This window comes from Myotis daubentonii, chromosome 1, assembly GCF_963259705.1.
Source record: "Myotis daubentonii chromosome 1, mMyoDau2.1, whole genome shotgun sequence".
Classification (NCBI taxonomy): Eukaryota; Metazoa; Chordata; class Mammalia; order Chiroptera; family Vespertilionidae; genus Myotis; species Myotis daubentonii.
In genome coordinates, this window is record NC_081840.1 from 66242722 (window position 1) to 66258632 (window position 15911).

The window sequence follows — 15911 nt, forward strand, 5'->3', positions numbered from 1 at the left end:
TTTACATCTGTCTGCATAACTAGGTGCCCTGGGCACTGGCATCTGGAGGGATATCAGGTTCACAGTTTGGGCAGACAGATCATGTAAAAGCAGTGCTCTGAATCGGAGTCCTCTTGTGAATGTCCTGTAGAGCTTTGGAAATAATGCAGATGCTTGGGCCCCACCTCGAACCTACTGAATTAGAATCCACAATTAGAACTTTTAGAAAGTTCTAATGTGATTCCACTTCTAGCCTCTTAGACACCACTTACTGAGACTCTATTCCTCAGAGGTTCTGCTTTTATATACATTCTTTCAAAATGAAAAGACTTATAGAACTGGATAATTATGTGCTCACCTGGTCTGAAGACGAGGTTGTTTGTAAGTTTTCTTGTGGAAGCTAACTCTGCTTACATGCTCATTCAGAGACTTATTTTCTTTAGATTGTCCCCATGGTTTCAGTTTTCCTAGTTTAGGACAGAGACAAAGATAGATTAATGAAGACTTTTGTATTTATAGTCTTAAGTTTATTCATCTGTGGCTATTTGCTTGCTATCAACATTTATACTTTGTTTTAATGGACATTTGCCAGTGTAAGTCTTTTATTAATTTCAAATTCCACAGATATAAATTGCAATTTTTCTCTAAATAACGTTCTATTTTTAAAAAATGTTTTTATTTCAGAGAAGAAGGGAGAGAGAGAAACATAAATGATAAGAATCATTGATCAGCTGCTTCCTGCATGCCCCCTACTGGGAATAGAGCTCGCAACCCTGGCATGTGCCCTGACCTGGACTCAAACTGTGATCTCCTAGTTCATAGGTAGACACTCAATTACTGTGCCACACTGGCTGGGCATGTGTTCTATTTTTTAATCCTTGGAAAGCCAAAGAGAAACCTTAATGTTTCTCTCTCATCAGTGATATTTTTTTCTCTTTCTCCCTTCTTCTTTGGATTCAATAAAAATATATTAATAAAAAAAAGAAAGAAAACGTTAACACTAAAAACAAAAAACAACTCCCATTACATAGCACATTAAAAGGAACCATTACAACCAAGCAGTTTATTTCAAGGTTGCATAAGTATTATGTTTAACTAGTGGCCCAGTGCACGATCATGCACATTGAAAGGAAATTAATTAGATGAAATATTTTAATATCGCTATTTGCCCTTTCTCTTTAATAGAAGTGTCAACCAAATTCACGATCAACAATGACAGATCGAAACACACGTGTGCAACTGGCGCCAGCAAGAGCTTTATATGTATCTCCCATGCAGGAGTCAACTTAGCCTTTTATATATATAGAATAAACTTGCTTAATTAGACCAGCTTTCTGATTTAGCTAAACTTTTTCCAGCCCAGTGAAGCACCCCAACTTCTCTTTTAGGTAATTGTCAGCAACACAGCAGTAAATATCAACACGAAGCAGATTATTATTGTAGATCACGCAGGGAGAACAACGGGTAAAATATTTAACTGCAGCAGTGTTTGACTATATTCTGTGCAGTGAGAAAACCTGAAGTCATTTTCAAGGTTCACCATTTCTTCTTTTCAGTCAAGTTTCTAAGCTTTCTAAATCTCCTTTTTCAGTGGAAAATAGGATTCCACTGAGTCGCCTATCTACCTACTCCAGGATTCAGTGAGGATCAAATGAGATGAGTCACGGGAAAACGCTTCATGGACATTTGGTTAAAGTGTGAAATGTTTGCACCTGGCTATAAAGCAAGTCAGGGCTAAAGAAAATTCAAGGAGGCTAGCTGTCGCTAGGGAAAGGAAGCCGGGCGTTGCTACGTGACGTCATTACCTGGATGGTCAGACACTTAGTATACTAGCCTTTTATATATATAAACTAGAGGCCCAATGCATGAAATTCATGCAAGAGTAGGCCTTCCTTCCCCCAGCTGCCAGCACCAGCTTCCGTCTGGCACCCGGGACCTGGGCTTACCTTGCAGCCCTGGCTTCATGGTCCAGAAGGAAATCCGGTCTAATTAGCATATAATGCTTTTATTATTATAGATATTAAAGTGGTATTTAAAAAAAGTGGTACTTCCCCTGTGCAGTTTATTACCGTTTCCTCGTAAATTGTATTTGGAATAGAATAAGTGGGAATATTTTGTTGGCTTTAGAACAAAATCCAGATGTTTAGGTATTGCTTTACTTTTATAGTTTATGACCTATGTCTGAGTACCAGTGATTATCATTTGCATGTTTCCCATTTCATAAAAATGATGTTCACACCCATCATTATCATTTAATCAATAACTATTGAAGTAGTACTAACTGACTTGTCTAGGATAAAAAATAATAAGCACAAATGAAGCTTTAATCCAGGTTTTTTACCATCAGCCAAAGTTGGTGTCATAGTCATTCCCACAGCAAACACTTTAGAGTGAAAGTTGTATGTGCCAGGGACTGTTGTAGGAGCTGGGGACATAAGCAGTGAACCAAGTAGTCAAAATCCTTGCTTTCTTGGGCTTACATGCCAGTGGTAGAAGTAGATGACAGTAAAGGAACATAACATCAGGTGGTGACTCATGCTATGAAGAAATGTGGACCAGGCTAAGGAGTAAAGACTGGGAGGCAGGGAGTAGAGGAAAGGCTGGAATTGGTGATAGCTGAGTGGATGTCCCAGTAAAATGAGGGAGCAAGGTGTGCAAAGGTCTGTGGCAACAATATTCCAGGTGGAGCAGAGGGACACAATGCAAAGACCGGGAGGTGGGAAGGAGCTGGGTGTGTCTGAGGAACTGAAACACCAATGTGTTTGTCCCAAAATCAGGGAAGGATGGAGGCGGTGACTGAGGTTGGGAAAGAGATGGGAAGCTCAGGAGATTCTGAGCAGGGCAGGATGTGCTCTGTTTGTTTTTTAGGTTGTAGTGGGGCAAGGAGGCTATTCTAGAAGCCCAGGTAAATGATGATGATGACGTGGACCAAAGGAAGCCACAATGGAGGGGTGAAAGTGGTCTGATTAAAGATCTTTTTCAAAGGTAGAGGTGAAAGGACTAGCTGATGGGCTAGAGATGAAGTCTAAGAGAAAGTGAGGAGCCAAAGAGGACTCCTAGGTTTCTGCCCTGACGATTCAGTAGATAATTCAGCAGAAAGAGGTGCCATTGCCACAGATGGGAAAACTTGAGGGAAAAAATGGGTGAGTGACAGAAGTAGATGTATTTTTACCACAACTAAATAAGATTTATGTTTTCATTATGTTTCATTGACATTCGTAATTTAAAGATAAACATTATTACATAAACATGATTATTGTAGGAAGCTTTTTAAAAAAGTAATTCCCAAAGCACAAAAGATAGATCACATTAAGTATTGGTGTTTTTCATAGATGTAAGAATACTTTAATATAAGCTCAATGACATCTGGCCAATGCACATCCCAGTTGTTGGACCGGTGGTTCCCAGCAGCCTGGGATCCTTTGATAGCTGTAAAGAAAACCTTCATTAAACCACAGGCTCACTTCTAAGTTTCTTGATTTTGGCTGAAATTTCAATTCTTTGTAGTAACATTGATTAGAAATTATGTCTTTGATTAACAAAAATGTAAGTGAATCAGTTATTTAATATTTGCTTAGTGGACATTCTTTTTAATCATGAGGAGCGGGGGCAGGAATTCTAGGCGGTCAAGTAAGGTTTCCATCTGAGGCACAGCCTCAGTGGGAAATGAGTTGATCTTAGGTCTTTGCGTGTCTTGTACCACAAAACATCCCACATACCTTTGTGTGGCTCATAGTTGAGGGGACGAGACAAACTTGCTTTGAGATCAAACACTGGTTTCTTGTTGGAGACTGGAGTCTGTGCTGCTTCAGCTGAAAACTTGAATGGGGTAATAACTAAAAAAGCCAACACAAAACCCAAGGGCTTGATTAGAGGGGGAAAAAAGACACGTTATAGTTTTTTATTAAAGTATCACTTCTCAATCTTAAAAATATAATCTATATGAAAATCCAAGACAAATGTAAGGTTAAAAGGGATGAGAAAAGAATAACTGAAGAAAGTTAACCACTGAGATTTGTTTCCGTTAGCTTCTCCCCAAATAGTCTAAACATTACGAGATTTCCTAGGATCAGCTGGGAGTTTAGAATCCTGTTTAAAGAATTTCCCTGATATTATTTACCCTTCTTAAAAATGACATATTACTAATAGTAATATTTTCATTAATACAGACATAAAGCCTGCAAGGAACCTAAATCACATAAATGGAAAAGATTCATGGCTTTGTTTGTTATTAATAACAAGGGTATCTAAATGGCTTATTCTGGCTCACCCAGTCCACTAGTTAAAAGTGTGGCACTGATTCCATGAACTCTGGAATCCTGTTCGTTTCAGAGTCCTGCAGGCCACTGGAGGCTGTCATGGTCCTCCTCATCCCTGGGTCTGAGAAGGGGCTGAATGCCCTTCAGGGAGGGTCACCATCTTAGGACTCCTCTTGGACAGGATGGAGTCCTCAGGCAGACACTATTTTTTTGTTAGTGATTCTAGCATGTCCCTCACTCATATACAATGAAAAATATGCTATGGGGAAATGTTTGCTTTTGATTTTACAGATATGGAGAGGCTTAAGGAAACAGATAAACTTAATTTCAGAAAGTTACATGGCTTAAAGATGAACCAATTCATTTTTTTACCTGTAGCAGAATCCCTCTTTGTAGCCTTTAACTTGTTTGTCCCAAGCACAGCCTGGCCTTTTGGGGTATTCCCAGATATGGACACATGTGGAGACTTTCTGGCTGGAGTCTTGGTCAGTGAACGCTTGTATTCATTATCTTTAGTAGCAGCTGAAAACCTAAATAGGACAGTGGATACAAGACATGAGTAATGTTAAGAGTAACTGTGTCAAGCTTATAAACAAAGCCACTTGTCCACCACTAAGCAGTGAAAGGGCCCCCATGCACCAACTTGATCCCCAGGAGGCAGCCGTTCATTTGTGTAAATACTGTTACACAAATGAACCTCCTTTGCACAATAGAGATGCTCTTAAAACACTTATGCTAAAGCAAATCACTTATCAACTTTTGTTATTTATAAAACACTAGAGGCCCAGTGCATGAAATTTGTGCACTGGTAGGGTCCCTAGTGGCTGGCAGCGGCCGGCCAAGGCCTCCCTCCCTTCCCCCAGTCACCTGCCACCAGCCAAGGCCTCTCTCCCTTCCCCCAGCTGGCCCTGTCCCCTGGTCGAAATCCCAGAAGGACTTCCGGTGGAGGGGACAATTTGCATACTACGCTTTTATGATATAGGATGGCTTGTATTCTCTTTTCATCCAGCACTGGCCAGTGACAGCATAAGCCAGAGCTCCAAGGAGAGGCTTGCAGGCCTCAAGTTACAGATTAGCAGGTACTTGAAGAAGCTTCCCTTACTAGGAGATTGCTTTACCAAATGGGAACAGACCTAACATCTACCTAAAATAATATTCATTTGAGTGGTACATAAACCCATCTTCTACTCATAGCAAACTGCCACAATGTATTTCATTGATTCTCTGATGCATAGTTTTCCTACATTTTAACATAACTGAAATTGGGATGTGTTTTACAATGATAATATGTCATAGTTGGCAATGACTTTTCTTACTGGTTCATAAAATAATGGTGAATCCTCAGTGTCTTACATTCAATGAATATCTACTAATGACAGATATAAATACATATAGGGTTGTTGATGGGGTGTTAACAGGGGACTTCTGGACTTATAATTTGATGGTGATCCTGAATCAACACCCAAAGACTCTAACTGGCTGTGCTAGGATAGATGCTGTGAAGTCCAGACTATTCTGTAGATTGTAATGAAACAAAGGCTAGCACCTGACCATGGTGTTCTTAAATAGCATTAAATACAATGAGAACTGCCAAGTATAGGTACCTCATATTCCAAGCTAACTCATCTAAACCGAAGGGCATTTTGAAGATTTAAAAACTCTATCAGAACAGGGTCTGGCCTATAGAGGGATTTTCAATCCCAGCAACAACACAGAGCAGGGTAACGATTAAAGAAACAGCTCTGGGAGAACCAAGATGGCGGCATAGGTTAACGCCGGAGTTTGCTGCTTTGAACAACTACTTCAAAAGTGAAACTAAAAGACGGAACGGACATCACCCAGAACCACAGGAACGCTGGCTGAGTGGAAGTCCTACAACTAGGAGGAAAGAGAAACGCATACGGTCACTCAGAGGAGGCGCAGTGCTGAAGTCAAATTCTGAGGTGCGGAGTGTGCCGAGCGGGCTGGCGGCGGAGGGCGCGGTTGGCGTTTTCAATCGGAAGGGAGTCGCAGACTCTGAGCTCCAGATACAGGCGAGTCTTTGGGGACCCAGACTCAAACGGGAGAAGCGGGACTGTCTGGCTTTGGTCAGAGCGAGTGCAGCTTTCTCTCCGAGCTTTGCAGCGGGTGCTGGGACTCAGAGAGGCAGAGCCCCTGGGGACAGGACTGAGAGCCTCCATAACTGCTCTCTCCGGCCCACCCTGTTGATCCTATGCGACCCGCCCTACCCAAGCCCTGCACAGAGGCATTTGCCGGATAGCCTCAGGCAAAGGCTAGATTAGCACCTCCCTAGAGGACAGAAGTTCTCTCACTGCTGACACAGCTGATTCTCATAGCCACTTGGCCTGGAGGTCAAAGCCTCCCTGGAATTAGCTACAACAATCAAGATTTAACTATAAGACTGCGAACAAAGACCACTAGGGGGTGCACCAAGGAAGCATAACAAAATGCGGAGACAAAGAAACAGGACAAAATTGTCAATGGAAGATATAAAGTTCAGAACCACACTTTTAAGGTCTCTCAAGAACTGTTTAGAAGCCGCCGATAAACTTAATGAGATCTACAAGAAAACTAATGAGACCCTCGATGTTATGTTGGGGAACCAACTAGAAATTAAGCATACACGGACTGAAATAACGAATATTATACAGACTCCCGACAGCAGACCAGAGGAGCGCAAGAATCAAGTCAATGATTTGAAATGCGAGGAAGCAAAAAACACCCAATTGGAAAAGCAAAATGAAAAAAGAATCCAAAAATGCGAGGATAGTGTAAGGAACCTCTGGGACAGCTTCAAGCGTACCAACATCAGAATTATAGGGGTGCCAGAAGATGAGAGAGAGCAAGATATTGAAAACCTATTTGAAGAAATAATGACAGAAAACTTCCCCCACCTGGTGAAAGAAATGGACTTACAGGTCCAAGAAGCGCGGAGAACCCCAAACAAAAGGAATCCAAAGAGGACCACACCAAGACACATCATAATTAAAATGCCAAGAGCAAAAGATAAAGAGAGAATCTTAAAAACATCAAGAGAAAGAAACTCAGTTACCTACAAGGGAATACCCATACGACTGTCAGCTGATTTCTCAACACAAACTTTGCAGGCCAGAAGGGAGTGGCAAGAAATATTCAAAGTGATGAATACCAAGAACCTACAACCAAGATTACTTTATCCAGCAAAGCTATCATTCAGAATTGAAGGTCAGATAAAGAGCTTCACAGATAAGGAAAAGCTAAAGGAGTTCATCACCACCAAACCAGTATTATATGAAATGCTGAAAGGTATCCTTTAAGAAGAGGAAGAGGAAGAAAAAGGTAAAGATACAAATTATGAACAACAAATATGCATCTATCAACAAGTGAATCTAAGAATCAAGTGAATAAATAATCTGATGAACAGAATGAACTGTTGATTATAATAGAATCAGGGGCATAGAAAGGGAGCGGACTGGCTATTCTTAGGGGGAAAAGAGGTGTGGGGCATGCGGGAAGAGACTGGACAAAAATCGTGCACCTATGGATGAGGACAGTGGGTGGGGAGTGAGGGCGGAGGGTGGGGTGGGAACTGGGAGGAGGGGAGTTATGGGGGGGAAAAAGAGGAACAAATGTAATAATCTGAACAATAAAGATTTAATTAAAAAACAAACAAAAAAACTAAAAATGGAACTCCCATTTGACCCTGTGATCCCACTTCTAGGAATACATCCCAAGAAACCAAAAACACCAATCAGAAAGGATATATGCACCCATATGTTCACAGCAGCACAATTCGCCATAGCTAGAATCTGGAAACAGCCTAAGTGCCCATGAGTAGATGAATGGATTAGAAAATTGTGGTACATCTACACGATGGAATACTATGCTGCTGTAAAAAAAGAAGGAACTCTTACAATTTGCAATGGCATGGATGGAACTGGAGAGCATTATGCTAAGTGAAATAAGCCAGTCAATGAAGGAAAAATACCACATGATCTCACTCATTCATGGATAATAGAGACCATTATAAACTTTTGAACAATAATAGATACAGAGGCAGAGCAGCCTCAAACAGATTGTCAAACTGCAGCGGGAAGGCCAGGGAGGGGTGGGGGGCAGGAGGGAGGGGGGTAAGAGATCAACCAAAGGACTTGTATGCATGCATATAAGCATAACCAATGGACATAAGCACTGGGGGGTAGGGGAGGCCAGGGGATTGTCAAGGGCGGGGGAAAAAAAGGGACATATATGTAATACCCTTTGTAATACTGTAAGCAATTAAAAAAATATATCAGTTCTGACCAGTGGCTCAACAGGATTGTTACATCATGGACAGGATTGTTACTTCATAGACAGGATTCTTACTTTATAGACAGGATTGTTACATCATAGACTGGATTGTGACTTCATAGACAGGATGTTACTTCATAGACTGGATTGTGACTTCATAGACAGAATTGTTACTTCATAGGTAGGATTGTTACATCATAGACTGGATTTTTACTTCATAGAGGGAGTTGTTACCTCATAAACAGGATTGTTACTTCATTGACTGTATTGTTACATCATAGACAGCATTGTGACTTCATGGAGAGGATTGTTACTTCATAGACGGGATTGTGACTTCATAGACGGGATTGTGACTTCATAGACAGGTTTCTTACTTCATAGACAGGATTGTGACTTCATAGACGGGATTGTGACTTCATAGACAGGTTTCTTACTTCATAGACAGGATTGTTACTTCATAGACAGGACTGTTACTTCATAGACAGGACTGTTACTTCATAGACGGGACTGTTACTTCATAGACTGTATTGTGACATCATAGACAGGATTGTGACTTCATAGAGAGGATTGTTTCTTCATAGACTAAATTGTGACTTCATAGACAGAATTATTACTTCATAGACAGGATTGTTACTTCATAGACTGGATTGTTATTTCATAGACAGGGTTGTTACATCATAGACAGGATCGTTACCTCATAGACAGGATTGTGACTTCATAGACGGGATTGTGACTTCATAGACAGGTTTGTTTCTTCATAGACTGGATTGTGACTTCATAGGCAGGATTGTTACTTCATAGACGGGATTGTGACTTCATAGACGGGATTGTGACTTCATAGACGGGATTGTGACTTCATAGACGGGATTGTGACTTCATAGACAGGTTTGTTTCTTCATAGACTGGATTGTGACTTCATAGACAGAATTATTACTTCATAGACAGGATTGTTACTTCATAGACTGGACTGTTATTTCATAGACAGGGTTGTTACATCATAGACAGGATTGTTACCTCATAGACAAGACTGTGACTTTATAGAGAGGATTATTACATCATAGACTGGATTGTGACTTCATAGAGAGGATTAATTCATAGACTGGATTGTTACTTCATAGACAGGTTTGTTACCTCGTAAACAGGATTGTGACTTCATAGGCAGGATTGTTACATCAGTGGGAATTTTTTTTTCATAGACAGGTTTGTTAATTCATAGAAAGGATTGTTATTTCATAGACAGGGTTGTTACTTTATAGACAGGTTTGTGACTTCATAGACAGGATTGTTACTTCATAGACAGGATTGTTACTTCATAGACAGGAGTGATACTTCATAGACTGAATTGTTACATCATAGACAGGATTGTTACTTCATAGACTGGATTTTGACTTCATAGACAGTTTTGTTACTTCATAGACAGGATTTTTACTTCATAGACAGGATTGTTACTTTATAGACTGGATTGTGACTTCATAGACAGGATTGTTACTGCATAGACCATATTGTTACATCATAGACAGGATTGTGACTTCATAGAGAGGATCGTTACTTCATAGACAGGATTGTTACATCATAGACTGGATTGTTACTTCATGGACAGGTTTGTTACCTCATAGACAGGATTGTGACTTCATAGGCAGGGTTGTTACAGCAGTGGGAATTGGTTTTTCATAGAGATGTTCACTTCGCAGTCAGGGCACATGCCCAGATTGTGGGTTCCATCCTTGGTCGGGGCGAGTACAGGAGGCAACTGATCAATGTTTCTCTCTCACATATATGTTCTCTTTCCCCCTTCCTTCCTCTCTCCAAAAAAAAAATCAAAAAAAAATCCATAAACATATCTATAGGTGAGGATAAAAACAATGTCAGATAATTGCACATGTTGGGGACATGTTACCATGCACCAACTCTATTAGATGCTGCAGATGCTCTTAAAAAAGGAGAGAATAAAATTTTGGTATTAAAAGAAAGGATAATGCCCTAGCCAGTTTGGTTCAGTGGATAGAATGTCATCCTGCAGAATGAAGGGTACTGGGTTTGATTCCAGTCAAGGGCACATGCTGGGGTTGTGGGCTTAATCCCTTGGAGACAGCCAATCAATGATTCTCTCTCATCATTGATGTTTCTCTTTCTCTCTCTCTCTCCCCCTCTCCCTTCCTCTCTGGAATGAAAAAAAAAAAAAAAAGCATGAAAATCTTCATCTGTAGGGACAGTAGTAGTTGAGGGGCACCCTGATGTTAGGAAACGTACAAGCAAACAAAACAGGGGTCAGTGGGCATGAGATAGCTATCCTACTGCAATGCCCAATGGGTTCGAGTATTTCTACTTTAGGACAAGTCCATTTTTTAATTCACTGTATTAAGAGATTTTTTTATAGGAATTTAGCTGCAACTGTGTGTTCAAGTCAATAAAAAAATTTCTCTTGACACATATTTGCTAGTGTAGATTAAAATGAAAAATATTCATATATATCTTATTTTCTATCTTTATACTAGTAAATTAAATGTGAACTTAGGTAAATTGCCTAAACAAGAAAATGAAATACAAATTTAAAGAAAAATATTAGGACTTATAAAAAGCCATTTGCTGATCTTTCTCTCTGTTCTGATCCTCTTTCTCATTTTTTTTTATTTTTTATTCTTCACCTGAAGATATGTGGGTCCATTGATTTTAGAGAGGGGAGGGGATAGGGGAGAGGGAGAGGGAAGGAGAGAGAGAGAGAGAGAGAGAGAGAGAGAGAGAGAGAGAGAGAGAGAGAGAGAGAGAGAGAGAAACATCGATCTGTTGCCTCCGGTATGTGCCCTGACTGGGAATTGAACACGCAACCTTTTTTAGTGTAGGGGACAACACTCCAATGAACTAACTGGCCAGGGTTCGTTCTTTTTTATCAACGTGAAAACATTTGATGTAGTCCACCTGAAATGTATTAGAAGCTATAAAGTTTTGAGACCTTGTCCTCCATCACATTTTGGAGTTCTTTACCTGACATTCATTTTAGTTGCTGAGAGAGTGGAACGCTTGACCGACCCCTTCATATACAAGGTGCTCAGATCTGCAGCACCCGGGGCCTGGCCTTGTGAGCGCTGCTGGCTTGAGGGAGTACAAGCCGTAGAAAATCTTCTTTGGAGACCCACTGGAGTTGCCACCACTTCCTTAGTTATGGAACGCTTCTGAGAAAGGAAAATACATTATTAAAGCTTGACCTCGCCCTGACTGGTTTGGCTCAGTGGACAGAGCATCGGCCTACGGACTGAAAGTTCTCGGGTTCGATTCCAGTCAAGGGCATGTACCTTGGTTGCGGGCACATCCCCAGTAGGGGGTGTGCAGGAGGCAGCTGATCGATGTTTCTGTCTCATCGATGTTTCTAACTCTCTATCCCTCTCCCTTCCTCTGTAAAAAATCAATAAAATATATTTAAAAAAAAAAAGCTTGACCTCTTAGACAGTATTGTGACCTTGGCAAAGTGCAGAAGAGCACTCCCATTTATTTCCCCCTACACCCCTTTCATCTCCCGCCCCCATCATCGCCACTTTTAAACCCACCTATCATCCCTTCCTTCTGCACTACTTCATCCTATCCTACCTGCCGGGCAGGCTGGGCAGTTTCCTATACCTGTGTTGCTATGGTGACGGATTTAATAGTAACTTCTGGTTGTGCTGAGTAATGTGTTATAGAAAGCCCCTCCCAAGTCCCCAGGTATTTCTAACTAAAGAATGTGGCTTAAACAGACTCTGTGGCCAGAAAGAAAGAATAAATAGGTTCTCTTGGGCATATGGTAACTTTGAGAGCATGATACGGAGTTTATTAAATACAAACTCAAAGAATTTATTACATAATTAGTATGTAGAATCTATAAATAATTCCACCCCTACTTCTCCCACCCTCCATAATGTTTTTTATATGTTTTTATTGATTTCAGAGAGAAGGGAGAGAGAGATAAAAACATCAATGATGATGTTTAGTATGACCTATTTGGAGACCAGAGAATAAAAATAATTACATGACTTTGACATAGCTGCATGCCTTCTACTGGAGATTGAGCCTATAACCTGGGCATGTGCCCTGACCAGGAATCAAACCATGACCTCCTGGTTCATGGGTTGATGCTCAACCACTGAGTCACACCAGCCAAGCAGCAATAAAAATCTTGTTTTAACAAAGCAAATAACTCAATCATATCATACACAAAAATAAAAACATGGGATTAAACATAGGGAAAAAGTAACAAAACAGTAAATATAAATATAAGAGCACATTTTTATGATCCTGGGACAGGTAGTGCATGGAAACAACTCAGAGCCTTAAAATGAAAAGTTGGATAGATTTAACTTAAAATTAAAACAAAAACACCTTCCACAAGGTAAAAGGCACTATTAATATAGTGAAAAGATAAACTGTGGGTAAATATTTATAACATATAATATATATATCATTAAATAGATTAATGGCTCATAAATATGCAAAAAATTTAAATAAGCAAATTCAAAGAAAAACAACCAATTATAACATACTAGAGGCCTGGTGCACGAAATTCCTGCATGGGAGGGGGAGGGAGAGGGAGGGTGTCCCTCAACCCGACCTGCGCCCTTTTGTAATCCAGGACCCCAAGGGTACGGTCCCTAGGCATGGCCTATTAGGGCTTTCCTTCTCCTAGCTGCCAGTAGCTGGCCCTGCCCCTGCTGCTGCCACTGCACCTGTTTGCCATCAGTGTGGTGCTGCACCCCCCTCACACCCCCCGCCACAGGTTGCCTCCCCGTGCAGGCAACAGGTGTGGGTGTGACTGCTTGGCTGGCCTGGGCCTCTGCATGGCGATCGCTGGCTGGCCCTGCACACCTGCCACAGTGTTGCGGGTTGGTGGCCTGGGCCTCTCTCAGTGGGGCGATAGATCACAGGGCCCCCAGATCGCCCACAGAGGGAGGCCCCGCCCACCCAGCCTAGGCTCCGAGGCTGGGGCTCCACAATCAATTACCACGCAGAAGGTGGCCTGGGCCTCCCTCGGAAGTGTGATGGTGGGGTCATCCGATCAATCACATCACACCTGCCTTGGCTGGCCTGGTGCCAATGTGTGTCATAGCATGGTCATCCAGAAGGCTGTCTGAACGGTCGTTCTGCTGTTCAGTCGATTTGCATATTACATTTTTATTATTATAACTAGAGGCCTGGTGCACGAAATTCATGCGGGGGGGCGGGGGTAGTCCCTCTGCCTGGCCTGCACCCTCTCCAATCAGGGAACCCTTGGCGGCAGTTGGACATAACCTCTTGCAATCCGGGACCGCTGGCTCCTAACCGCTCACCTGCCTGTCTGCCTGATCACTCCTAACTACTCTGCTTGTCTGCCTGATGCCCCTAACTGCTCCCCTGCCTGCCTGATCGCCCCTAACCTCTCTGCCTACTTGCCCCTAACTGCCCTCCCCTGCCTGCCTGATCGCTCCTAACTGCCCTCCCCTGCCTGCCTGATCGCTCCTAACTGCCCTCCCTTGCCAGCCTGGTCGCCCCCAACTGCCCTCCCCTGCTAGCCTGGTCACCCCTAACTGCCCTCCTCTGCCGGCTGATCACCCCTAACAGCCTCTGCCTTGGCCCCCACCACCGTGGCTTGTCTGGAAGGACGTCCAGATGGATATTCAGAAGATATCCAGTCTAATTAGCATATTACCCTTTTATTAGTATAGAAGGTATATAACATGTACCAGAATGATCAGAGAAATTCAATTGGGATATTTTTCATATTATCAAAGGTTTTAAAATTTTTTCATGACTACGGTTAACAAAGTAAACAGGTATCTCAGGGCACAAGGTTTCCGATCTTTGCAGAGGGCCATTTGGCAACCAAATCAAATAGGTGTCCCTTGTCTAATCATGAAAGTCAAGGAAAGATTGGTCACAGCTAGGATGATTCTTTTCTAGGATCTTTGCTTATTTTTTACAGTCACTACCTAGATGACCAATCGCCAAACTTCATATCAGCTATGTCAAAGTCATGTAATTATTTTTATTCTCTGGTCTCCAAATAGGTCATACTAAATAACTTATCTGATAGGCCAATTCCTTAAATCATCGGGTAAGGAAGGATTTTAGAAGTAAACTCACTCAGATGGGGCTATCACTAAAAAATAAGATACTCATTTATATTCAACTGTGAATGTAGTGATAGCCCTTGCTAATATTTATGAAAGTATTGCGGACACTCTAAATATCTCCTCTCTGGATTCTACACCCACATTGTTGATCGGTATAAAGGAATGGAGATGTTTAATGCTATGACTTGACTTTGTCACTGTTTTCTTGAAGACTGATAAACAGTGTCTTCGACTGTATAATAGTGGTTTTATGAATCTTTTTCAAATGAATGTTTATTACCCAAGATTAAACTTCTCATGAAGAAGCTTATGGGAGCCCTGACTGGTTTGGCTCAGTGGATAGAGCAGGGGTGGGCAAACTTTTTGACTCGAGGGCCACATGGGTTCTTAAACTGGACCGGAGGGCCGGAACAAAAGCATGGAGTGTTTGTGTGAACTAATATAAATTCAAAGTAAACATCATTACATAAAAGGGTATGGTCTTTTTATTTTTATTCATTTCAAACGGGCCGGATCCGGCCCACGGGCCGTAGTTTGCCCACGGCTGGGATAGAGCGTCAGCCTGCGGACTCAAGGGTCCCAGATTCGATTCCAGTCAAGGGCATGTACCTTGGTTGTGGGCACATCCCCAGTAGGGGGTGTGCAGGAGGCAGCTGATCGATGTTTCTCTCTCATCGATGTGTCTAACTCTCTATCCCTCTCCCTTCCTCTCTGTAAAAAATCAATAAAATATATTTTTAAAAAAAAAGCTTATGGGATTTGTGTGTGTGTGTGCGCGCGCGTGTGTGTTTTACTATTTAGAATTTATCATCCAGTGCATTTCCCTGTTGGCAGAAAACTAAAAACTCAACCAAGTGACTGATATAATAGACAATGTACCTGCTAACAGTGTTCATTTTCTGCCCTATTTATTTATTTTGTATTTTTTATTGATTTCAGAAAGGGAGTGGGAGAGATAGAAACATTAATGAAGAGAATCATTGATTGGTGCCTCCTACACACCCACTACTGGGGATCGAACCTGCAACCCGAGCCCAAACCCCGGGCATGTGCCCTTGATCAGAATGGAACCCAGGACTCTTCAGTCCATAGGCCAATGCTCTATCCACTGAGCCAAACTGGCTAGGGCTTCTGACCTTTTTAAATCGACTTTACACTGTTTTGTGTTGTAATACCACAAACTGCCTCAAATACTTTTGGAGAAATAACGCAGGTGGTTAAGTATTATTAAAAATTCTAAAATAAATGTTTCCCTAGCCTCCTTTGGACACCAGATACCACGTAAGATAACAGCATCAACTTCTGAGGACGTTATCAGCTCCCCACG

General features: G+C 41.7%; 1 protein-coding gene across 1 annotated transcript in view; it reads right to left on the reverse strand.

Annotated features, from left to right (window-relative positions):
• The window catches only part of NUSAP1 (nucleolar and spindle associated protein 1), a 40589-nt gene that overhangs the window by 1493 nt on the left and 23185 nt on the right, over positions 1 to 15911 (reverse strand). The window contains exons 7-10 of the mRNA XM_059657561.1: positions 11490 to 11677; positions 4611 to 4768; positions 3699 to 3815; positions 338 to 446 (exon numbers count right to left, since the gene is read on the reverse strand). Coding sequence (XP_059513544.1) covers positions 338 to 446; positions 3699 to 3815; positions 4611 to 4768; positions 11490 to 11677 — 572 coding nt within the window. The remainder of the gene's footprint in view (positions 1 to 337; positions 447 to 3698; positions 3816 to 4610; positions 4769 to 11489; positions 11678 to 15911) is intronic.